Source organism: Myxine glutinosa, chromosome 5, assembly GCF_964187855.1.
Source record: "Myxine glutinosa chromosome 5, kmMyxGlut1.1, whole genome shotgun sequence".
NCBI classification, from domain to species: domain Eukaryota; kingdom Metazoa; phylum Chordata; class Myxini; order Myxiniformes; family Myxinidae; genus Myxine; species Myxine glutinosa.
In genome coordinates, this window is record NC_136265.1 from 164,897,173 (window position 1) to 164,922,847 (window position 25,675).

At 45.4% G+C, this 25,675-nt stretch overlaps 1 protein-coding gene across 3 annotated transcripts in view; it reads right to left on the reverse strand.

The window, feature by feature from the left end:
• Positions 1–25,675, reverse strand: part of LOC137426793 (uncharacterized) — a 132,773-nt gene that overhangs the window by 60,069 nt on the left and 47,029 nt on the right. For all 3 annotated transcript variants that reach the window (XR_010984402.2, XR_010984403.2, XM_068115689.2), the window contains exon 3: positions 48–5,944. Coding sequence is in view for 1 of the 3 variants with exons in the window: in XM_068115689.2 (XP_067971790.2) it covers positions 48–5,921 (5,874 nt within the window). In the remaining 2 variants the exon portion in view is untranslated. The remainder of the gene's footprint in view (positions 1–47; positions 5,945–25,675) is intronic.

Below are 25,675 nucleotides of genomic sequence, written 5' to 3' on the forward strand. Positions count from 1 at the left end.
GAACAAAGCTGAAAACGGACAACCTCACACCTTCCTGCAAAGCTTACCGTCTCTTGCGCCATCTCTACTGCTTCTTGGAGGCCGTAGAGCCGCCCAGCAATGAGGAACACATCTCCGGTCCATACAGCACACGCACAGTGAACCCAATATTCCTGGCAGTCCAGAGGCACCTCAGGAGGTTGGCCTGTCTCTGCAGTTGTCACCGGGGACACAATCACCCCCACTTCTTTTGCGGCTCCCTCTCCTTTAGTCTTACGGCCTCGAGGATCAACAGCCCCTGTGCTGCTGCTACCGCTCCCTTCCAGCCCCTCACGGCAGCAGTAACACGCCGGCTTGCGACAACGTGTACCCCGCAGGCCCCCACGTCCTGGTGGGCATGCACTATTTAAGTCCCTGCGTATCCTGCCTTGACAACTTGACCTTCGACGGCCACGGCTTTCATTTTCGGCCTCAGAAGGGCAGCTCCTCGGCATTTCATGTGAGGTCTCTTCGACTCGCTCTACCCTTTCCTCAACAATCTTGGACAAGTCGCACTCTTTATCAGTTGGTTTGTTTTTCCTGCTAGGTAAGTAACCTTGTGGATAATATGGACCAAAAATGTCTCCCAGGTCTTTCCAGTTTGCTGAGAAGCCACAGATGCAACAAACCAGAGGGCCTTTATTTGGTGCATCTGTCACAACACGAGCAATGACAACGCAGGACGAACTGGGAAGAACATGGGGCATTGGCTTGGGTATGGCAGACCTGACAGCACTCTTTGGTTTCTCAAGTTTCAGTTCATCATCTTGACTGTTCACAATAGTAATTATGCTTTCTCGGCAGTTGTTCTGCATTCTTATATAAGGAGAGAAATACTTCACTCGTGATTCAGGTTTTTCTTCATTTTTCAGTGATAGCGACCTCAGCCGAATCTCAGGTTCATCTGGTTGCGCCATGATAAGCAAGCTCTTCTTAGATCGACTATTACGCTTCTTTGATAATGAACCACGTTTTTGACCAGAACCCCTGCTTCTCTTCCTCCTATCCTTGCTTGGGGATGATATAACACTGACCTCTTTTACTGCGCAGGATGAAGACAAGTTTTTTGTTTTGCAATGGCTGGTATTCAGTAGTGCTGTTGCAATATTGTCCACTTTACCATCCTTTGTAAGCACACCAGGCACCCTAACAACTGGAACAACATTAGAAGGAAGTGCCTTTATGGATGGGCTTACATTGGCAACTTTTGACATCAAAGCTGGGATGTACGGAGAAGAAACCTTTCGAGAACTTGTGGGTCTCTTGCTTGCAGAATTGGAAGTATCCCCGGCCTTGCTATCTAAAAGAAAATCAATAAACCTCACTGTTGGCATGGTTGCCTGGGGCACGACGACAACTGGAGCCCTCATACTCCCTGGAGATGGACCTACAGGGCGCAACCGGCCAGTGTGATTCGATGGTGAGGTTTGCACAGCTGGTGCTTTATTGCAAAGCCTCGCTGTGGTACCACGTGAAGATGGTCGGGTATAGACAGAGGTTAAGGCAGGGGTGTGGTTTCTGCCAACAGACAGTTGTGACCGATGTGATGGCGAGGATAATGCATGTTCATTTTCAGGACGACCAGTGGTTACAGAAGCAGATATTGGAAGCAAGGAACAAATGGGCTTGGGGAGATTAGGTTTGAGCAAAGTAAGGAAATTATCCTTCGATAATGATGGAATCCTTGTGGTAACCTTGGTCTCCTGTTTTAACTTCCCATCCAAGGACAATGCTTGGCATGTTGGGTAAGCAACCCTTCCCAGGTCTCTGTTTTCAAGAGAAACGGAAACTCCTTGAATCACACTTCCACCATTTTCACCTGATGTGGTGAACAAACTATCAGGAGAACAGCGTGGGGGCTTTCTTTCTTTTCCCACTGAACTTTGCTCCTCTGACACATCGGAATTGCCTGTCAACAGTTCTTCCAAGGAAGCACTGTTGTTGGTAACTTCCAACATGTTGGGTGGAGCAAGCCGTTTTGGAGATGTAATCTTCTGAACAATCTCCTCTAGCTTTAAGCCACGACTTTTCCGAGGTGGCAAGATTTTAGTCTTCCCAGGGTTAGGTGCATTAAAAAGTGGCTGTCTAACATTTACATTTGAGCAGTTCTTTGTATTACCTTCTGCTTGTATCAAGTTGTTTGGTTCAAGCTCAATTCGCTGTTTTTTCACCGCTGCTTCAGTCTTTTCTCTACTTTTTCTTTTTGAAGTTGTATCATATGTATTTACTCTGGCAGGACAAGGAACTGCCTCTCCCATTTTACCCTCCAATCTCTTGGTCAAGGAGGCATCTTGCTTCAGTGAGGGCACCTGCTTCCGCCTACTGCCCTGCTGCCTGTACACAGGCTCTTGCACGTGACTCAAAGCAACAGGTGGGATTCTATGATCTGTTGTGCTAGGTCTGGTAAAGTTCACCTTCTCTTCACATTCTTTCCCATGAGGTTGTAGCCTGTTTTCATCAGACACACCTTGCAGGAATGCAACATTCCCGACGCGTCGGGGGCTCCTGGTTGTATGAAGGACAGAGTCTTCTGAAATCAAGTTTCCCAAAGTCTTGTTTGACTGTGATGAGGAACACGTGGCAGACACAAGTAAGCTCGTGTCAATTTTCACATCTCCCTCCATCATTGTGCTCGCCCTACGTCTTCTTACCGTCTGTTCCGAGCACAAGCCTCTTGATTGGTTGCTGCCACGAGAAACTGCTGTGGTTTCTCTCACGAGTTTACGCTCTGTCACAACTGGAACTTGTCGCCCAGCTCGTCGAGCCATTGCAGTAACGCCTCGGGCTGAAGCAATTTCTTCTAAGCGGGTGCTGGAGGATGCTGTATTTGTTGCATCATGCCGCTGAGCAGCATTTCCTGGAACAGAAGGAGAGTTGGTGTTTGCTCCTGAGGTTCGACGAGAAACGACTGGATCACTGGGTTTACGGATATAACTCCTTCGCTCCGTTCCGGTCGGCAAGCGACCGGCATTTCTACCAGGCAACTTTTTCAAAGGGCCAACCATGTTATTACTTCCATGTAAAACTTCCCCTGGGTATTGCAAATGGGAAGAATCGACATTGCAAATAAGATTACTGTTTGAAGGAAAGTTTTGCAACTGCATAGACGCTTCAGAACCTCCTTCAGTACATGTAAAGGGTTTCTGATGGCATGCAGCCTTACTATCGAGATCACGGTGAATTGACGTTTTTTTATTTGGCCTTAGGGATCTTCTATTGCTTGTGGGTGGGATCGACAATGGTGTCAATTTCAAGACAGAATCATGAACAGCAGGTCCCTTTGTGTCCAAAACACCTACTTCATTTGGCAGGTTGATTACTTCTTGCTTACGACACTTGGAAATTTCCCTCTTCGATCCTTTCATTAACACTATAGGATTTTCTATCACTTCAGAAATAATGCTACTTCTTTGATGGACAGAACCTGAATCTCCATTGACGATACTTGCATCACAATCAGCTTCAGTGTGGCTTTTGCAAATATCAGTTTCCAGCTTGGACTGCAGCATTCCTGACGAATCTTGAGGGACATGCCTCATTTGCTCGTTGCTAGCATATTTTGCTTCTGGCATGTCTTCAAGATGCTGTTCTGCCCACCTCAGATCTTTATTATCTTTTGCTTCCAGTGGTGATGATATCACACGCACGCACTTAAATGGGGTCACATCGCTCGCAATTTTCGAAGCTTCATCTTTGATAGTATCGCACTGATTATCAAGGAAACTATCCTCAGAAGCAACATCTAGACAAGGTTTTGAAGCAATATCCCTTGTGATGTTTCCATCAGGCCCAATAATGTGCTTGGTTTTAATCTCATCATGGGCAGCAAAAGCCAGAGAATGTGACTTTGAATCATCAGAAAGAAAGTCTTTTGATGACATGTCAGAAGAAATCACACTGCAAGTTCTAGTTGTTTCAACAGGCCATGCTGTTGGGATGATATCCATGCTTTCACTCTTAAGGGCAAGAGACACATTCTGCTTTGATAAGCACTCCTTGTCGCTGTCAGCCTCTTCCAGGGCATGTAGTCTCTCTGTCGCCAGGGGACTGGAAGAGCAACTGCTGCGAACTGAAGAGTCTGTGCTGCTCCCACGCTCACGAGATGCATCAGCCCGTCGAGGGGATCGTTTGCCCCCTCTCCTGTGCAAAGCCAGTGCTTCTGAGAGCAGAAGCTGTTGTACAGTCTTTGGAATATTCTCCACCTGGGAACTCAGGGCATTCAGACTGCTCATAGAATCAAGTCGAGAACAAACATCTCCAACACCAGTGCTAGTATCTCCAGCACTTCTGCCATCCAAACAGCCAGGGCTAACCTTCAAATTCAATGCCATGCTGTTCTCCTGTGTACAAGCAGTGGGCATTTCCCTTTCTGGCCTAATGAGTTCTGAATCTATAGGAGCTTCCAAACACCTACGTACATCCAATCGATCTAGACCAGCCATGGATGCAGATTTTGGTTGAATCCTTTCTGTCCCAATGTCCAAAGAGTTGCTTGGCTCTGCACTTACGTGGCATTCAACTCCAGGAATTGGTTTGTATTGGCCTCCACCCATTGAGGCTGATGGGCTGGGAGAGTGCAGTAATTGGGTCATGGGCCCACGAATCCCACCAGAAAGAAAGTGAGCAGGATCAGGGCTTTGCAGGGCTGGAGAGGAAGCTGATGCTGAGGAATACGAGGGTGACCTTCCAACAGGTTGTAGAGCTGGGGAAGGAACAGAGCCTGGACTGAATGGTTGGTGGTGGAATTGTGATGGGGATTTCACTGAGAGTTCCAGGCTTGTGTAGAGACCAACCTGATTTGGTGTCTGTGATAGTGTTGCATTAGCCTGTGAAGCAATTTGTTGTTGCTGTTTCTGGGGTGATGATGGTTGTTCAAAGCCCTGAAGTACTGTACTCTGCTGATAGTTGAATAGCGTGGAAGAGCTGCCAAAAGATCCACCACAAAATCCTGACACTTGGGAGTCATACTGTGCAACAGAGAGAGAGTGATACTTTGGGCTGTAACTTTGTGTAGGGAAGGATGTTGAGCTGTGGGGTTGATAATGAGGGGAAAAGGGCAATCCAGACTGGTTGTAGTGGGGAGATGCTGGCTGCTGTGGTTGTTGCTGCTGTTGCAACTGCACATTGGGTTGCGCAAGATGCTGTTGTATAGATGTTGAGTGGTGCGGATGAGGGCCGGGCTGGTGGTGAGGAATAGGAGTGGCCTGATGGTGCGGAAGAGGCGTGGCCTGGTGGTGTGGGAGAGGTGTGGCCTGGTGGTGCGGAAGAGGCGAGGCCTGGTGGTGCGGAAGAGGCGAGACCTGGTGGTGTGGAAGAGGTGTGGCCTGGTGATGCGGAAGAGGTGAGCGCTGAGATAGGGGTGATGGGGATGGAGACTGAGGACCCAATGATAATGTTCCACCTGAATGTTGCTGCTGCAGGGACCGATTGACTGAAGAACCACCAGAAGATGGCTGGAAGGATGGTGGTGGGGGTGAAAAGGGGCCTCCAAAGCGATCCTGTTCATAAACAGGGAAGGACAAAGGAGTGGAACGTGGTCCTCGCCACTGTACCATGCTTTCACTGCTATATTGCCCAGGAAAAGCAGAGTCCAAGTTCAAGCCATAGCCAGACAGACTCGTCGACTGCTGCTGCTGCTGCTGCTGTTGTTGCTGCTGCTGCTGTTGCAATTGGCTAGTGGGCTTAGCTCCTGGGTAATAATAGTTTCCTAGATTGTTGAAGTAACCATGGTAGGGTGGTTGAGGGTTAAAGTACTCTCCTGATGCTGAGCTTGGTAAAGGAGAAGGCGACTGCTGTTGATGCTGCTGTCCAAACCCTCGGTATGTTTGGCTCGGATGCTGGTAACTGTCCCGGACTCCAGGTTGGGTGCCAGGCAGACCCAACTGCTCGCTGAAGGACTGCATCTCAAAGTGTGCTCGTCACAAAACTGCAGAAAAACAAATGGTAAAATGTTACAAGCTTATTCCACCATGCATCACACTCCAATCCCAAACACAACCATCCTGGAAAACTCAATGCAAGGTCATCATACAAATCTTTTATATTTCAAGATGGATCATTATAAAATGATGCACTAGCCAACGACCCATGTTCTAAACCATCATTAATGCAAACCTCATGACACACACACATGAGTATTACATTTGTGATTACTGTAAAGGATGATAAGAATGTACAATGCATATAAACGTTAATCCTGTTGCAGTTCTTACATGCTAACCAAACCCAGAGGATTATGGTAACTATCTTGTGGTGCCACATGCAGGCTGGCATTCCTGTCACTTACAACTATCAAATTGTTTCAGCCCAGCAATGTCTGCAATGGCCAATGCAACAGCAGTAGTAATGGGAAACACTAAAAATAGAGAAGGTTTAAAAAATATTTCTCAAATTTCTAGGCTAAACTTTAGAACCTGTCTCTTTCCTCAAAGTCCTGGTGGAGCCTCGTTTGTCAGGTCTGTGATGTATGCTCCCCCATTCAATCCCTCCCCTCACTTCAAACAGCACCATCAGCCCAAGTCAAGAGCAGTGGGATAAAATATTTTTAGGAAAGCTCTATAATATCATAAGAAACAACATATCCAAGGTCCCTAAGGTTCCTGTGTGTGCTTTTTTCACAGCAGGCATCTATCTATAATTCCAGTAATCTCTGTGTGTTTGTTTGTTTGTACGTTTGTACGTTTGTTTGTTTGTCTGTGACCGCTGTTTCTCGACAACCACGGGTCCGATATACTTGAAACTTGCCAGGTATATTGCTGGGGACCCGAGGATGTGCCTTTTCAAGGTTTCATATTAATCGGACAAGTACTTACCGAGCTATGGCGATTTCTTTACCAAACACTGCAAGCCGTTCGCTTTGGACCAAACCATTGCATGTAAATAGAGGGGGGGGTTCTGTGGTCGTTGCGAATGGACCAAACCATTCATGTAAATAGAGGGGGGGGGGGGTTCTGTGGTCGTTACTGCCACGTGGTTTCAAAGTTTTTTTTTGTTGTTGTTGTTTGCACGCATGTTTTTTTGCACCCACGTACGGGCACGCCCTAGGATGTTTACACACACACACCCCTACACAAATTTTTTTTTTTTTTTTTTTTTGGCAAGGAACGGGCACCCACGTACGGGCACGTCCTAGCTTATATATAGTACGGGCATGCCCTAGTAATGTATAATAACGATTTTGTACTTTCACAGGAAAATGTACAAATTTGGAAAACTCCCAACTTCCCAAAATAACAAAAAAAAAAATTGACATACAGTATAGACTTGATATTTAACAGTTGATTACATACCATAGGGCTGGCAGGATGGCCGAGAGGTATGTACCCTCACCTCGAAGCTGACTAGCGTGGGTTAGAATCCCGACAACTATAAACTGTCATCCCCGTGTTTCACAAGATGGGTGATTTAACAATGTGTGTGCTGTCCCTCAGATGGCTGTTAAGCAAGTGTCCCGTCTGCCGGCATTAGTTGGTAGACATTAAAGACCCCCACACGCCCACAGTGTACTTTACGCAGAGAGGGCGAGCTATCGCCGGCCCCATGGCCAAATTGCTTAACTACTGCTGGGAAGGCAATGGCAAACCACTCAGTATAACCCTTGCTCATGAAGCTGCTTCGACAGCACCGACACTCTGTGAAGAGTATGGTACACTAGAGAGAGAAAGAGAGAGAGAAATACCGCCAGTTTGTACCACACAACATAGCTATTTGTCATGTATTGGCTCATACATTCATAGCATTCAACTGTGTTTTTCCTTAGCAGCAATGGAGCAGAGCAGTACCAGTGTATGACTTGTAATGAGGATCTTTGTTCTAGTGCTGTGTTAACAGTTAGCCCTAAAGGTCTCCAAACTCTTTTGTCTGCAAGCATAGCACGCAATGAACTCGAGCAGAATATGGAAATGGCATCGCCTCTCATACTGCATACAGGATGCTGAAAACAGTCCACATGACCGAGCAGTATCAAATCAGAAAAAAGGAAAAATTATTCTCTTTGAACACCCACGACTGGAAAACAAAAAGTTGAGTTCTTCTTCTGAAATTGAGTTCGACCTTCAGCGGGATTGCACGTTCTGTACCGAGCATGCCAGTGCCAACGTGAAATTAGCAGTCAAGCGCAGGAAGTCTGCAGCTGCAGTTAGAACAGTTGGATTTAGGGACACTTGTACTGCGTGTCCCTGAGCCTGAGCATAAAAAAACAATGGGGCGGAGGTGGGGGAAGATTCTGAAAAAGGCCCGTGTATGTCATACTATCGATCTTGTAGTTGCTGAGGCGAAATATCATCAAGGACAGAAATCAATCTATTATAAACAGGATGTTCTGCAATAGCTCTCACTGTAATTGTGGCAAGCCGACTGGGCATCCTCCGTCGTGCGAAGTCCTTCCTTGGCACACCTGAGCTCCTCACCACATACAAGGCTTTCATCCGCAGCTCAATGGAGTACTGCTCTCCCCTCTGGGCTGGTGCTCCTGCCTCACACCTAGCTCGTCTTCACGCTGTTGAAACCAAAGCGTTCAGAAACATTGGAATCTCCCGCGATGACGCTATCTCCGAGGGCCTTTCACTTAATCACCGCAGGCAGGTTGGTGGTCTTTCTGTCTTCTACCGACTCCTCTCCGGCCTTGCTCCCCCAGCTCTCTCTGAGCTCTGTCCCCCAAATATTCCTGCAGGTCGCACAAGATCTGCCTGCAACCCTCTTATGGTTAAACTGCCAAAATCAAGACTCTCTGCTCACCTTCACTCCTCTTTTCTCCCACCTCTGGAACAAACTCCCTCACTCTCTTCAATCCCACTCCTCCCTCCAGGTCTTTAAAACGGCTGTTCACAACCATCTCTTATCTTCCCCAATCCAAAACCTTGATCTTTTCTACCCCTGCTAATTTCACCCCAAATCCACTTTTTTGAGGTGACTTTTGACTTCTTTCCTGGAAGTCCTTGGTGTCCTTGCGTTTTATACCTATCCTGCCTCCCCCCAGGCCCTCTCCCTCCAAAAACATCTCCCGATGTCCCTGCTCTCAAAGGTTGTGTTTGTGTGCTTCCTCCCCTTCTCTCCCCATCTTGTCGACCGCTCCCCTTTTTATATACTTTGTTTGCTTGTTTGTTTGATTTGTTTGTTTGATAAATGTTAGCTCTTTCATGAGCCTCGACTCTGTATAGTCATTCGTTTTGCTTTTGCTACTTGCATCACACTTTACATCTGTATATTAAAGTAGCTGGATTTATCTGTCCGCCTGTCCCGCCTCTGTTACGCTCTTTTTGCTGGGGCTTCATTACAGCGTTACGTCTGGTGCTAGGCCTCAACAGACAGCTCTCAGCACTCAACCCATCCCATCGCTTCACTCAAGGCATGTTGAACAACATAACCCATATATATGACTATCGACATCCATAGGTGACGGTCTCAATGCCAGATGCTCAGCGTCGAGATGACAGATTTAGTAAGATGGTGGTGGAGTAAGACGGTGTTACGTCTGGGACGTCATTACGGTATTATGTCTAGCGCTAAGCCTTTACGGTGGTGTATTTACTATTCATGACTCAATGAGAATTGCATTTTGAAACTTGGGGAAAGAAATACAGTGACATCTGGTACCTGGAAACAAAACAAATTAATAATATTGTTTTTTGGTGAATAGGTGTGCATATTACTTAATTTAACACTGGGTTGTTAACAGTAAACAAAATATTTCTGGAATAAAAACAATTGCAAGTATTCACCATCAATAAACTATTACTGTGCTGCAGTGGTTCCCAATCTGTGGTCCACGGACCACCACTGGTCAGAGATGGTCTGCAGAATAGTTGTGGAACAATTGAGGATATCTGCACTTGGCCCTGCAATATTAGATGGTTCTTGCCCAAAAAAAACCTGTTTTTTTTAAAGACATAGAAGAAAGAACATCTTGATGCTCAAAATATACAATTGGAAGATTACTTTCCAGTGGAATACGAAGCAAACAACTGGACACGTAATTCTTTTGGGATTGAAATCAGTGAGCTGCCTGCTGGTTTTTCCAATAAGGCACAAGAGTGCTTCTTGGAGCTTTCTTGTGAGGAAACATTAAGGTCAGACATGAAAGCCATTCCCTATTTGAGTTTTGGATTCAAAGAATTGGAGAGTACCCATAACTTGCAGACAAAGCAGTGCGTTTTATGATGCCATTTGCTACTACCTACCTGTGCGAGAGACAGAAGCAGGATGAATGCTGAAGCTGACCTAAGGCAATAGTTGGCAAACATTAGGACCCAACTTCCGAGAGCTTTGCTAAAAATAAATATATTAATTAAAAAGGCACATCCATTGCATTAGAAAGCTAAGACGACTGATATTAAAATATAGGTCATCTGCTTTGATTTGTAGAACAAAACAAAGAGGAGTTTATTAAGTGGTCCGTCGAGACCCTCATCAATTTTCAAGTGGCCCGGGGGCTGTGGGATTGAGGGGGGGAGGGGGGAGTTTGTGAACGACTGCTGTACTGTAACATATACGACTCATGTTGTTAAACGACTGTCAGCAAAGCGACGGGTTCGATGCCAGTATATTGGAAATACACATCCTGCAAACTTGCGCATCTTCATCAGCTTGGACTGTTGGGTCAACCACCGATAAGAGCGGAGATACGAATATGCCGTGATATCTGGCGAAATACCTTCATATGACCTACCTGGCTTTGTTCAGTTTGTCTTTGACAACGCTGTCTTTAATGTTCACACACCCGATGGGCATAGCACATTTCACAGTATTGGTGGTTTCAGATGTGATGCCAGCTGGTTATACAGATAGCCATACACCAATGAAATGCACCTTGAACATTCCGTCTGCTGAAACTGTTGGCTGCTTATGGTAATGTTTCCATTTCAAGTCTTCAACCTATCACTATCACTGATGTCTCAGCAGCTTCTGATAAATGACAAGCACTCAAGTTGGCTAATGCATTGGATATACTCTGGCATGTGGGATATGTTGTCGAGGTTACTCCTCGGCCGTCATGGAGTGGCTATACGCTGGTAGCAATGAGAGGCGGTGTTTTTGACAAACTTCGAGTGAAAGTGCTTCCTTTCATCAATTTAGATCCCACCAAACCCAGTACCATTTATACTGCCTTGCACTTTGCCCAAAAGGAGTGTGAAAACAGGGAAGACTCACTTGAGACTTGAGAAAAGACTTCAGAAAAAACTTAAGAAAAAACACTTGTCTTGTAACATTCGATAAGCCTCTCCATATTGCAGCAGCAGAGATTGTGGCAGCATCAGAGGAATTTGGAAACATTTTCATTCGACCTGGTGGCTTCCACTTACTCATGTCTTACATGGGTTCCACTGGGAATGGCATGTGTGGTAGTAGCTTGAATAACTGTGGGAATGAGCGTAGGCAAAGGACTCGGTTGTGCGCATGACATGTGGGCACGCAACTCACGTGCTTTGCGCACCCATTTCCTAACCCAGAAACAACATGCATTTTAAGGCCATTTTCCCTGCGAGAGCGGGGTTTAGCCTTGCGGTCCCCATGACAATCTTCTCCATTTTTGCCCTATTTTCTGCATCTCTCCTTGTTAACCCCCTTGCCCGCATTTCTTCTTCCACCATCTTTAGCCAAGTCTTTCTCGGTCTTCCCCGTCCTCAACTTCCTTCTACATTAATTTCCATTACTCTTCTCAACCAGTCACTTTCATCCTTCCTCAACACATGACCAAACCATCTCAACCTGTTCCTCTTCACAGCATCAATCACAGGCAATATTCCCATCATCTTTCGCAATTCATCATTTGTCTTCCTCTCTCTCAACGATACTCCGCACATCCATCGAACCATTCGCATTTCCACCCTTTCCAGCCTTCGTTGCTGCTCTACGTTCATTTTTTTTTTTTTTTTTTTTTTTTTTTTTGTATACAAGATCGAGGCTCGTGAAAGAGCGAAACCATTACCCATGTCTCGCTCCCATAAATCATAACACTTCTCACACATGCAGCATACACCTTTCCCTTCAGCTTCAGCGACACTCCCCTCCTCATCAGCACGCCACTCAGTTCCCGAAACTTCTTCCATGCACATCTCACTCGAGCAACCGTTGCCGAGTCTGATCCACCTTCTCCATTCAGCATGTCTCTGAGGTAGCAAAATGTTTTCACACCTTCCAGCTTCATGCCGTCTCCAAGATCCAACTCAACATTTCCTCCATCTGCAGCTCCCTCTGTGCACACCTTACATTTGAATGTAGCTGCCACACTGGTTAATGACCCTCTCAGACCACTACATTTTTGATGAACCCACTCAGCGCACATTGTACATTGAATGGAGTTCACTCCGACACCCTTCCTGCACACAGCACACGGCCACTTCCCAGTTCTTTCCACCCCACCACATGCTTTACCACTTGCCATCACCTTCGTCTTTCCGATATTCACCTTCAGACCTTTTGTCTCCATACATTCCTTCCACTTGTTCATCTTTTCCTTCAGTCCATCCATACTTTCCGCAATCAACACCAGATCATCTGCATACAACAACTCCCACGGTAAACCCTCCTTTACGTTCTGAGCCAGCACCTCCATCACAGCTACAAATAGTAGTGGACTTAGTACGGACCCCTGATGCACTCCTACCTTCACCTCAAACTCACCACAGTTCCCGTCCTTCGTCCTTACAGCTGTGCGCGCTCTTTTGTACATTGCCATCACTACTCTGATCAACCATTCCTCCACTCCTAACTTCCTCAATGCCCATGTCAATACTTTGCGTGGAACCCTATCGAATGCTTTCTCCAGATCAACAAACCCAAAAAACAACTTCTTCCTCTTCTCCATGTACTTCTCCTGCAACTGCCTCACAATGAAAAGCGCGTCTGTCATTCCTCTTCCTGGCATAAATCCAAACTGCATTTCGTCGATCTTCACTTTCTTCCTTATCCTCCTCTCCAACACCCTTTCCAATACCTTCATTCCATGCTCCAATAACTTTATCGCTTGGCACGAGCCACACTCCAGAGGGTCACCTTTCCCCTTGTATAGAGGGACGAGGGTACGCAGTTCCCAATCCACTGGAATGCGGCCTTCTTTCACCACCAGATTACAGATCTCTGTCATTCTCTTCACACCCCAACTTCCTGCTGCCTTCAACATATCTCCCACAACTCCCATTGGCCCTCCGGCTTTTCCACTCTTCATTGCTTTTATCGCTTCCTCAACTTCCTTCTCAGTTATCTTCTCTGCCGGTCCTAAAACTGGGTTACTCTCTATGTTGCCATCCCATTCATTCTCTGTATTCAACAGCATTTCCATATATCTTTTCCATCTTCCTTTAATTCCATCTGGGTCGACAACAATTTGTCCCACTTCATCCTTCAAGCAACTCACCCCCATCACATCACACCTCTCTTTCGCTATCTGCTTTGCAATCCTGAATACTGCTTTCTGACCCTCTTCCGAATCCAAGCGTTCTCCGAACATTTTCCTACATGCCTCCTGCGCCTTTGCTACCTCTTTCTTTGCAGCCTTCCTGGCTGCCTTATAACTTTCATGCTCTGCTGTTTCTGCTCCCATACCCTTCGCCTTCTGCCACTCCTTGAACTTCTTCCTCTTCTCGTCAATCCTCTTTCCAACTTCATCATCCCACCACCATGTTTCCGAGTGCCTCGGTGGTCCTTTTGTCCATCCACATACCTCACCAACGGCTCCCAACAGACTAGCTTTCATTGACATCCAACCACTTTCAAGCTCAACCACATCATCTTCTACCCTACTCAGCCTCTCTTTTAATGCCTCCCTTACTGTCACCTCTTTCAACCTCCACACCTTCATTCTCGGTTGGTACTTCACCCGCCGAGCTCTCCTCGCACCTTTCACCCTTATGTCGCAGACAACCAAGTGGTGCTGTGAAACAGCCTCCTCCCCCGGGATCACCTTTGTGTCCCGGAGGTGCCCCCTATCTCGCCGACGCACCATCAGGTAGTCAACGGTTGTCGTCGACCCACCTGACGTGTATGTAACAAGCTTATTATCCTCTTTCTGGAACTGAGTATTACAAATGAACAAATCAGCTCCATCAGCAAACTCCAAAATCCTTTCACCTTCTCCATTTCTCACACCATGTCCGTAACCCCCATGAACTCCCTCAAAACCATCCATACTCCTTCCCACATGTCCATTCAGGTCTCCTCCCACCACAACAACTTCCTCATCTTTCACGTTTTCCATCAGCTTCTCTATCGCACACCAGAACTTGTCCTTCTCCTCATCGCTTCGACCAACCTGCGGAACATATCCCGAGATGACGTTCACCAAGAGCTTTCCAATCATCATTTTCACCATCATCAACCTATCACTCACTCTAGTCACACTCACCACACTGTCTACAAACTCCTCAGAAAACAGGACACCAACACCATTCACGCCCTCCAGGCACCCTTGCCACACAAACTTGTATTTCTGTCCCTGCCTACCCTTCACCATTCTCACACCACTTCCCTTCCATCTTGTCTCCTGCACACAACATATGTCCACTCTTCTTCTGACCAATACTTCCACCACTTCTCCTGATCTCCCCGTCATTGTCCCTACATTCCATGTCCCAAACCTCAGAAACCGATCTCCACTTCGGGCTGCACCCTGCCCATATGTACTTGTAATTGTCATGGTTCTCTTTTTGAGGCAATGTTTTTTATGGCTGGATGCCCTTCCTGACGCCAACCCTCTTAGTCATCTCTTACGACACGCAGGGATACGGTGTACCTATTCTGACCAGGGTACACACTGGGAAACGTTTAAAACATGGAAATTCTGGTGGGGGGGGGGGGGGAGGGCGGCGTCAGTATCACGGCTGCGGTTTAAACATATTCCAACAATATCCAAACAGAACCATGATAACCATGAAAAACAATCTGGGAAAAGTCTCCAAGCGAGAACGTAGGTTTGAGAAAGAAGGAGCAGAGGTGGAAGAAAAACGAGATACAGGGGGCGGGGCACAAGTCGAGACGAGGAGGAGAGCGAACAAGCACGTGTCCGGGAGGAGAGAAAGAATCAATATAGAATTCTTTGTCTATCCGTTTGTCCTGTTTTTAAAAACGCCGGACAAAGGGTAAGATGCCGGCGAGAGGCAGGGGGGAGAAAAGAAAATCAAAGAAAAAAGCAAATACTATGAAGGAAAGAACTTACACTCACAAAACACCGACGGGGGGGAAGGGAGCCCGGAAAGACGGCCACGCACGACGCGCGAATAAAAAACGACCAATCACACACAAATCCGCAACAACCACAAAACCAAAACTAAACAGAAACACACAACAACACACACACAACAATACAACCAGCGGAAACCCGACAAAGACACGAATGGGAAAACACTCAAACTTCGATGCCGTGGAGAGATCGAAGCAAGCCTCGTCGCCCGAGGGACCGGAAGTCAGATTATGGAGAAACCGAGAAACCCAGAAACCTAACCAGAAACCTATCCTAACCCAGAAAGCACTCACAAAAATATTGCTTCAAACACCGGGTTGGATGGATGAAATTCACAAGGAATGATTGAAACACTGCACAAGTCGCAACTTGATCAGGAGTGGCATCTTGATAAAATAGTTCATGAAGAGTGTGTCAAACAAGTCAGCAACATTATCTCTGAAACGTGTTGCCAGCATGACCAGGACAGCAAAACTGGATTTGGTACGATAAACAAGCATCTCAATGGAATACTGCTCTCCCCTCTGGGCTGGTGCTCCTGCCTCACACCTAGCTCGTCTTCACACTGTTGAAACCAAAGCGTTCAGAATCATTGGAATCTCCCGTGATGAAGCTACCTCCGAGGGCCTTTCACTTACTCACCGCAGGCAGGTTGGTGGTCTTTCTGTCTTCTACCGACTCCTCTCCGGCCTTGCTCCTCCTGCTCTCTCTGGGCTCTGTCCCGCAAATATTCCTACAGGTCTGCACAAGATCTGCCTGCAACCCTCTTATGGTTAAACTGCCAAAATCAAGACTCACTGCTCACCTTCACTCCTTCATTCCTCTTTTCTCCCGCCTCTGGAACAAACTCCCTCACTCTCTTCAATCCCACTCCTCCCTCCAGGTCTTTAAAACAGCTGTTCACCACCATCTCTTATCTTCCCCCATCCAAAACCTTGATCTTTTCTACCCCCGCTAATTTCACCCCAAATCCACTTTTTTGAAATACCAACTTTTTACCTGGAAGTCCTTGGTGTCCTTGTGTTTATATACTTCTCCCACCCCCACGCCCCCCCCCCCCCCATACCCACGCCGCCTCCCCCCAAGCCCTCTCCCTCCCACACATTCCTGATGTCCCTGCTCTCAAATGTTGTGTTTATGTGCTACCCCTTCTCTCCCCATCTTGTCTACCGCTCCCATTTTTATATACTTTGTTTGTTTGTCTGTTTGATTTGTTTGTGTGATAAATGTTAGCTCATTCACGAGCCTCGATTATGTATACAAAAATAATAATAATAATAATAATCATCATCATAATCTCTCACGCGTATATTCATACGGGCTGAGAAAACAGGTAACTCTATATTTACTGTATCTGGTGTTGTGTTGGCTTAGTGTTGTGTAGCCTGGTGTTGGCTTAGCGGCTAGGGTGCCAGCTTAGGATCCTAGGATCCTGGGTTCGAATCCCGGTCGATCGCTGAATTAACGCCAGGGGGGTTGACTCAGCCTGTCATCCTTCCGAGGTCGGCTAATTGAGTACCAGTTCACTGGTAATTCCCTGTTTGTCGTAAAAGGCGACAAACAGGGTTGGTGGCAGGAAGGGCATCCGGCCGTAAAACATTGCTTCAAAAAGGGGACCAACAAAAACAACAACCACGGTGCCTGAAAAAGGCCAACCCCTGCTTTGCGGGGGAAAGTGGCCTCTAAAGTTGGTTTTTTTTTTTTTTTGTCAAATACTGCCCCATTTCCATGCAGCAGGGCATCATGCTTAGGCCAAGCCAGCCCATTTGTACTGTCGTGGCCAAAAATATTGCCACCCTTGCACTTTTTCAAATAATGCACCATTTCTTCCAGAAAATTGTTGAAATAAAAAAATCTTTTGGGATCCACATATGTATTTCTTTTGTTTGCAGAGGAACAAAACAAAAAAGGCTGAAAAATTACTAAATCTTAGCTTATTCCACACAGAAATCCTAAAATGGTCTGGACAATATTATTGGCAACTTTTAGAAGTTGTGAGAAATAATTAGATTTCAAGCAGGTGACTCTCCTTTACTTTGGTATTGAACTCACCTGTGGTGAGTTGCAGGTGCCTGCAATATAAAAATCACTCACTCAACCAGTTTGAATGGAGAAAAGGAGTCATTCTGCTGTTTTGTGTCATGATGTGTACCACAATGAGCATGGAGAAAAGAAAGAAAACCAGAGAATTGCCTGAGGAGGTCAGACACAAGATTGTAGCCAAGCATTGAATTGGACAATCTCAAGGCTACAAGCCCATCTCCAGAGACCTTGATGTTCCTGTGTCCACCGTACACAATGTTATCAGGAAGTTTAAGGCCCATGGCACTGTAGCCAACCTCCCTGGATGTGGCCGCAAGATAAAACTTGATCGAAGATTGCAGCGAAGGATTGTTTGAATGGTAAAGAAAGCACCTCAATCAACTGCCAAACAGATTCAAGCTAACCTTAAGACACAAGGTACGTCAGTTTCAACTAGCACCATCCGTCGCCAACTCAATGAAAGGGTAGGAGACCTATGTGTCGGAGATCAATGAAAGGGTAGGCGATCTATGGTAGGAAACCCAGGAGGACCCCACTGCTGAGAGACATAAGAAAGCCTGACTGGAGCTTTCCAAAACACACCTGAACAAGCCAAAATCCTTCTGGGAGAATGTCCTTTGGACAGATGAGACCAAATTAGAGCTTTTTGGTAAAGCACATCATCTCTATGTTTACAGAAAACAAAATGAAGCCTTCAAAGAAAAGAACACCTTCCTTAATCAAACATGGAGGAGGTTCAGTGATGTTTGGGGTTGCTGTGCTGCCTCTGGCACTGGGTGCCTTGAAAGTGTGCATGGCATCATTAAATCAGGAGATAACCAAGGCATTTTAGAGCGCAATGTTCAACCCAGCGTCAGAAGGCTGGGTCTCTGGCGAATGTCATGGGTCTTGCAGCAGTACAATGACCCCAAACACACTTCAAAAAACACCCAGAAATGGTTCAAGACAAAACGCTGGATTGTCCTGAAGTGGCCAGCAAAGAGTCCAGATCTAAATCCCATTGAACACCTGTGGGGAGATCTGAAAACCACAGTTGGGAGAAGGCACCCTTCAAATCTGGGAGAGCTGGAGCAGTTTGCGCAAGAAGAGTGGGCCAAACTGCCAGTAGAGAAGTGTAGGAAGCTCATTGATGGCTTTCGGAAGCGCTTGACTGCAGTTATTTTGTCCAAAGGCCGTGCTACCTAATATTAAGTCGAGGGTGTCAATAATTTTGTCAATGCAATTTATTTTTCTTTTCTGATTTAAAAGGATATATTAAGGTCTGAATCAAAAACAAACGTTCTGTAATATTAACAGTGAAATAAAGAATTATGGAGACCAAATACTTTCATCAATTTCAACTTATTTTTTAGAGAAAATTGTGAGTTATTTGAAAAAAGTGCAAGGGTGCCAATATTTTTGGCCACGACTGTATATCCAACAAACTATGGATCTTCCACACAGGATGCATAGGAATTTGACCAGTTCACAAAGAGGGGCGACTTTACAATTCAGCGATCAGAGAAGTTCTGGGATGGAGTATTCTCTGACCAAACCATCAAGCATTTCCTCATGTGGCTATTGCAAACATCTCGTTGGATGACACGTGGTCGTGGAATGACGGATAGCACACTGACAAAATGGGTGCATGTCTTCCCACTACGTGTCCCCATCTGCAACACGTTGGAGAAGTTTACAGCAGTGCAATCAGGAAGGTCGGAGCAGCAGAATGACCAGCGCTCAGCCAGCGAGTTCTTTTTAGACAGCTGCAGAAAACAGCAAAAAGTGCTCTGGAAACGATGATGAAGTCCTTGGTCAGCAGTCAAAAACAATTCCCGATTCGATTTTTTTTTTTTTGGATGGCGATCATCTGCATCACCGAGTGGAACCTTTCAACTTACCAGCATCCCACCGACAAGTGCTGTAGCCAATCAGCATTCATACAGTGTACATCCAGGAATGGTTGAGACACAAATTATCTCCCAGAGTGGGGATGGCAAGCTCATGATCATACACCAATTCCGATTGCCATAGACCAAGCTGCTGTTCTCCAGAAACTTATTAACTTTGTCACCTGTGCATGTGAAGCAGGGTGCAGGAAGGAATTGTGGAAGCAGGAAAGCAAGATTGGTGTGTTCAGAAATGTGCATTAATTGCGTGGCCAGTGGCCACGTTGATAACCAACACAAGTGAGGTTCCAAAGAGACTTTGCAGCGATCAAATCCACATTTCAGTCTATTGTACACAATGGGATTTTGAGAATTGATTTTTTTTTTTCATTTTCGATTTTTTCGATTTTCGATTTTTTTTTTTCGCCCCAAAGTCAAAGTCACAAGGTCACGAAATTTAGAAAAGTCGATTTTTGATGATTTTATTACATTGTTCGCTTCCTGATGGGGTGAAATGTCGAACATGATCTTGTATTATCACATACATCATGAAATACAAGTTTTCCAACGAGCGTTACGCCTCGGTCCCCCGTCGGTGAAGTGATGCGAGTTGACAAAGTGGAAGACGCAAGGCGGCCATCTTGGATTTTGACGTGGAGACCCAATTTTCAATAGCGTTCTTCCTTATGCGTAGATACACCCCCACACACCAAATTAGAAGTTAGAAGTTCGTTTATTTTTCAAGATATTTCGCTCACAAGGTTCAGACATATATATGGTGGCGGCCATCTTGGATTTTGACATGGCGACCCAATTTTCAATAGCGTCCTTCCTCATGCCTAGATACACCCACACACCAGATTAGAAGTTAGTAGTTCGTTTATTTTTTCAAGATATTTCGCTCACAAGGTTCAGACATATATATGGTGGTGGCCATCTTGGATTTTGACGTGGCGACCCAATTGTAATGAAATTGTATCGAAGTTGAACCCAGGTGTTATGCTCTCTCCAATCACTGAGGCGTCTATAAGAACTCGGACCAGTCATCGCTCCGGATCACTCCTGTGACATTTAATCTGTGACAGCGTAGACTCGAATGGTGCGCATATTTAGATGATCCAGGCTTGCTTGTACTGATTGATAATTGCTGGACTTCTCCTTGATTATATAATCCTGATATATTGCATGATCGTATTTTTACAGGATGTTGCCAGAGATCGAATTTTAATTCAACCTATTATTGGGACAATGTTGTGGATTTGACTTTCACTACACCAATTTTCAATAGCGTTCTTCCTTATGCCGAGATACACCCACACACCAGATTAGAAGTTGAAACTTCGCTTATTTTTCAAGATATTCCGCTCACAATGTTCAGACATGCATGGCATCAGACATACATGGTGGCGGCCATCTTGGATTTTGACGTGGGTTGCACCCACACATCAAATTAGAATTCGGTCCTTCGCTTACGCATGCAAGCACGCACGTACGCACGCAAGCACGCACGTACGCAAGCACGCCCGCACACACGGACGGAGGGGAAAACCATAGCCCCCTTTCGCTCCGCGGTGCGACGGGTGACAAAAATTGCCTAATGCACAAAAGTAATCTCAAAATCGGCGAAGGCAAGTTGACAAATTGCGCTGAGCACACAAGCGGTCTCAAAATCAGCGAAGGTAAATTAATTTTCAACTAAGTTGAAACGACAAGGAAATGTTTGCAGCAAATTTTTTTTTTAAATCATTATTTTTGAATAAAGTCTATGCCTCGGTATGAGGGAGTTCATCGTAGAAACGTTGGTTTTCTACAGGCATCACGTCTTTCAATGTCTGTAAATCCCGAAATTTACGGAGGGTGATCGGCATAGGAGCCTGGAACAGTGGTATCCAGGACTTCGGCGTCGCTGTGTCAACGTGTTGTGGGAGCAGCGTCCATTCGTCGACGAGGAAAATTGGCGAAGGCAATTATGTTAGTAATGTATCGATATGCTCCTGCATTAGCTAACTGCTCATGAGAAGGCCAAATGTCATCGTTCTGTGTATGCTTCCAAATCTCTCCGACCTATCCTCTGTCCCTCCACTACCCCACCAACTGCTCCTCGACACATTTATCAATATTTCTCGCATTTATCAGGTGGAGAAGTGTCAGAAAACCTGAAATTCAGCTTTACGATGGGCCGGGGCAACGTCAATACCCGCATTGTTAAAAACCTACTCCACTGCTATTGTATTTCGACTTTCTGCTCTGTTCGAACTATCATTTGCCAACAATGGATGGAGAGGTCAGAATCTCTGATAAGAGCTCAGGGCTGTCTCTCTGAACATATTATCGTGTCACCAGCGATTAAGACCGCTGGATGATGGATAGCTGAGATAGTTTTACTCCTGAGGCGACAGCCCGAAAAATAGTGGTATTTTTGTCACGTGCGGAATGACAGAAGGTGAAGCGTTTTCCTGAATGGAACACAAGGATTTACTCCAAAACCACAAACAAGTAAATACGACAGTAAATTCAACAATAATTATTTAACTAGCGGTAACCCGTGAAAATCACGGGCATAAATAGTGTTTATGTTCATACAAACTAACTTGCCCTTCCTCTTCCTTTCCGCTTCCTTTCAAAATAATTGTGTCAGTTGGCACCAACATTCATTCTGGCGGATCTCTTGAATATCGCTTTGTATTCAACTGCAGTATTGTCTCTTATAGTGTGGTTACTGGTAAGTATCCCCTTTACATTTCTGATCGCATTTATATTTGTATTAAAAGGCGTAACATGCCTCTCGAGTCGCTGCGCGTCCGGCACACATCAGAACGTCTTCTTCTTCTCCTCCTCGGTATCAAGTGCAGCGTCTCACTGTGCGTAAAACAAAATGGCGCGGGTTATTCAAAACTTTTCACTGATTTTCAGCTTTTATTCCACACTTATAAACATTTGGAGACATAGGTATGCTTATATGGAAGGGTTAGTCATAACTACATAGTATCACACATATCTTAGGGCGACAGGAGCAATAGCTGGAGAGAAGATTACAAACTTCAGAAATAAGCGTTTTAATGGTATACATAAAAATAAATCAAAGAATGAAAATGAAGGCTGAGGTAAAACTAAAATTCTAATTGAGGTACCTCCACACCAGGACTCAAAAACAGACAAGGGGGCATAAAAATAAAATGTTTCCTTTTCAGTTCCGGCACTTAGCTCTGGCCTCACGGGTTCCTGTGCGAGGTTGGCAACTGGGGCCGAGGCTCAGAGCTTGATGTCCCTCCGTCGGGAACCCAGCACAAGATGGTGGCGGCGGCGCGCTCAACAGCGAGCTCGACGGCGCTACGAACGTGAGGCGAGTTGTGAAGACGGCCCTCTCGCTTCTCCACCTGTCACAATGGCCGAACAGTGCAGCCTTCAGCTAACTGGTAGAGCCCACCGCCCAAAACCTCCTCTTTCTTAGCAAAAGCACACACACAAATAAACCAACGCACACAATGGCCAGCGTCTCTTTCAACAAGCTCTCTCTCAGCTCTCGAAGCTTCTCGCTGACGTCAGCCACGGCCCTCGTCACTCAGGTGGAGTGGCCTGCCGGCTCTGCTCTTCTACGCCCATCGTACCACTCCGGGGGCGTGGCCTTTTGCCGCAAGTGTTAATGTGGGCGGGGCTTCATCCGATCGGCTCTGCTCGGTTTCTGTCGGCAGTTGTTGTTAAACGGAGGTTTTCATAGCCGGCCATGGTAAATGTAAAACGTTAGGGGAAATTACAGAGGGAAAATCACAAACTGGGGAAAACCAACATAATCCCTAACTAATTAGCACTGCCTCACCCCTCGTGTGAAGACACATAAACAACCTCAAGCTACAGTTTCCTACTTACTGTTTATCGAGATTTCTCCTACACGTCCACGGTCCATGCTATAATTATACAGTCCTACCTTTACTATGGGATTCCTTCATCTACCATTCTACCCCCATAAACGTAACAATATATTGAGCATATGATTGTCTGGAACCACAACGTCTTCTCCAAACTCTCAAGCTTATGGCATAAAATGCTACCTCCACCCATGGCTCGGTGACGTCATCCACTCTCGTAGTCAGCATGCGGCACTCAATAGGAACCTTTCATTTCCTTTCCCTGGCGAGGCTGCAGTGCACCCAAAGCAGTTTTGGGACGAGTCCTTCTCTTTGTCTTCATAAACAATCTTTCTGATTCTCTGATAAACCATCGTAATTTTGCTGACGACTCCACCTACTGCCATAGTATCCCTTATCCTTCAGGTGGACAGGCAGCAGCCTCCTCCCTCTCTGCGGACTTTGATAAAATCAGGAGCTAGTCCAGCACTTGGAACATGTCTTTCAACCAAGGATAAATCACACTCTCCCTGTCTCTCTGAAAAGAAAGTCTGGCAAACCGCTCAATCTACTTCCTCGACAAGGCGCCTGAAAAGGTTCAGTCTCCCAAACCTTTGGGCCTACCTGTCAGCCATTAATCGGAGTTCGTTTCCAAAGCCAGCTGCAGATTGGGAATTCTCAGGTCTAACAACCTATAAGACCTTCATCTACAGCTCGATGGAATACTGCTCTCCCCATTTGGGCTAGTGCCCCTGCCTCATACCTTTAATTTTTATGCCATTGAATCCAAGGCCTTCAAAGCAATGAGAATCTCCCACGACGAAGCAGAATCTACGGGCCTGTTATTCACATATTGCAGACAGGTTAGTGGCCCCTCTGTCTTCTACTACCTTTCTGGTCTTACACCTGCTGCCCTTTCTGTGCCATTTACCTTCTGTGCCATTTTCTGTGCCACAAGGTGTCCATTTACCTCAAAAACAAAGAACCATGAATAAGCAAACGTAGATATTTGATTACCCTCGCCAGAGGAGAGGCTATTGCATTTGGGTCCTTTTGTTTGTCTGTCTGTCTGTGTCTGTTTGTCCGCACCAAACTAGTATGCTTTTGTCTGCAACCATTGGTCCGATTGCCAATAAATTTTCACCGCAGCAGTGCCTCCTGTAGAATCTTATAATGATAATGATGTCATATGTCACGTGGTATGGGCGCCATCTTGGAAAAACCGAAAAACTTTGCACCTCTATATCTCTAAAACAGCTCCATGGAAAAATTTTAAACATGTCTCATTGTCAAGTACTTCGCATGGGGAACAGCATATATTCATTATGACATCATAGTTAGACAAGTAAAACGTTTGATCCGATGAGTTCGAAATTTCTTGAGCATGATCTACACAAAAAGGAAATGAGAGAATTAAATTGATGACGTCATCAGTCACGTGTTTTGGCAGCCATATTGAATTGAACATAAATCTACATAGTCAATAAACCACACAAAGACAGCAGCTAATAAACGCCCCACAAAATACACCACACAAACACATCCTGACGAGGGTCTGCAATCTCTGATTGCTCTTTCTTGTTCATATGTGCAAACCTTCCAACACAACAGCTGAATGATATAATCAAGACTTTGTGGTAACCTTTGAAAAATGCAAGAAAATATGAACGATTTGAATGCTTTGGTTCAACTGAGCACACATTAGACAAGAAAACGAATAAGCTACTGTGTAACCAAACATCCTTGCAATTGCAAGCCAGTACTCCATACAACAACAACAACAACAACAACAACAACAACAACAGGCATTTTAAGGCCATTTTCGCTGCAAGAGCGTGGGTTAACCTTGCGGTCCCCATGACAATCTTCTCCATTTTGCCCTATTTTCTGCATCTCCCCTTGTTAACCCCCTTGCCCGCATTTCTTCTTCGACCATCCATTTGACCAGCCAGTACTCCATCTTGGATAAAAAGATGGAAGAAATGTGGCAGAAAATAATATTTGAAGCAAGCACCCCATAATCAAAGAGACACACCCTATAATCAAAAAAAAAAAAATTACAAAACAAAACAGAACTAGAACGACAATCGGTAGAGCGCATACATCCGCCAGCCTGACCAGTTTACGTTTTGTATCATACCGAGAGGTCCAGATGCAGATCCAGCCTCTCGTCCATGTCACACACCAAAATCTAACTGGGTTGTTCTTGTCACCAACCCAACTCATCCACCAAGTTTCATCCAAATCCGTCCATAATATTTTGCGATGTCATGCGATATATCATTTTTGGCCATATATCTCAATGGTGAAGAATCACTTTTAAAAGTTTTAAAACCTTAGTAGCCGGATCAGGATCTTCACCAAAATCATCAATTCGTCCTTGTCACACACCCAACCCATCCAAAATTTTTTTGTCTGAATCCATCCATAGCTTTGAGATATCCTGCTCAGACAGACAGACAAAGACAGACAGGGGTGAAAAACCAACCTCTGTCCACCTTAGGTGGCAGAGTTAACCAAAAAGTATCCCAAATGAAAAGCCCCTCCATGTCCCCTTTGTATTCTAAATTTACTCTTAAATTTTTTGTAAACTAAATTTGGCGAAAACAAAAGCAAAAAAAAAAAGATTTGTTTTCTTGTTATATTAATTAGTGTTCTTAATATTCTCATAATAAAGACCGTTTGTTGAAAATTTCATAAAATTTCAAATGGTATCAAGTTGTGCC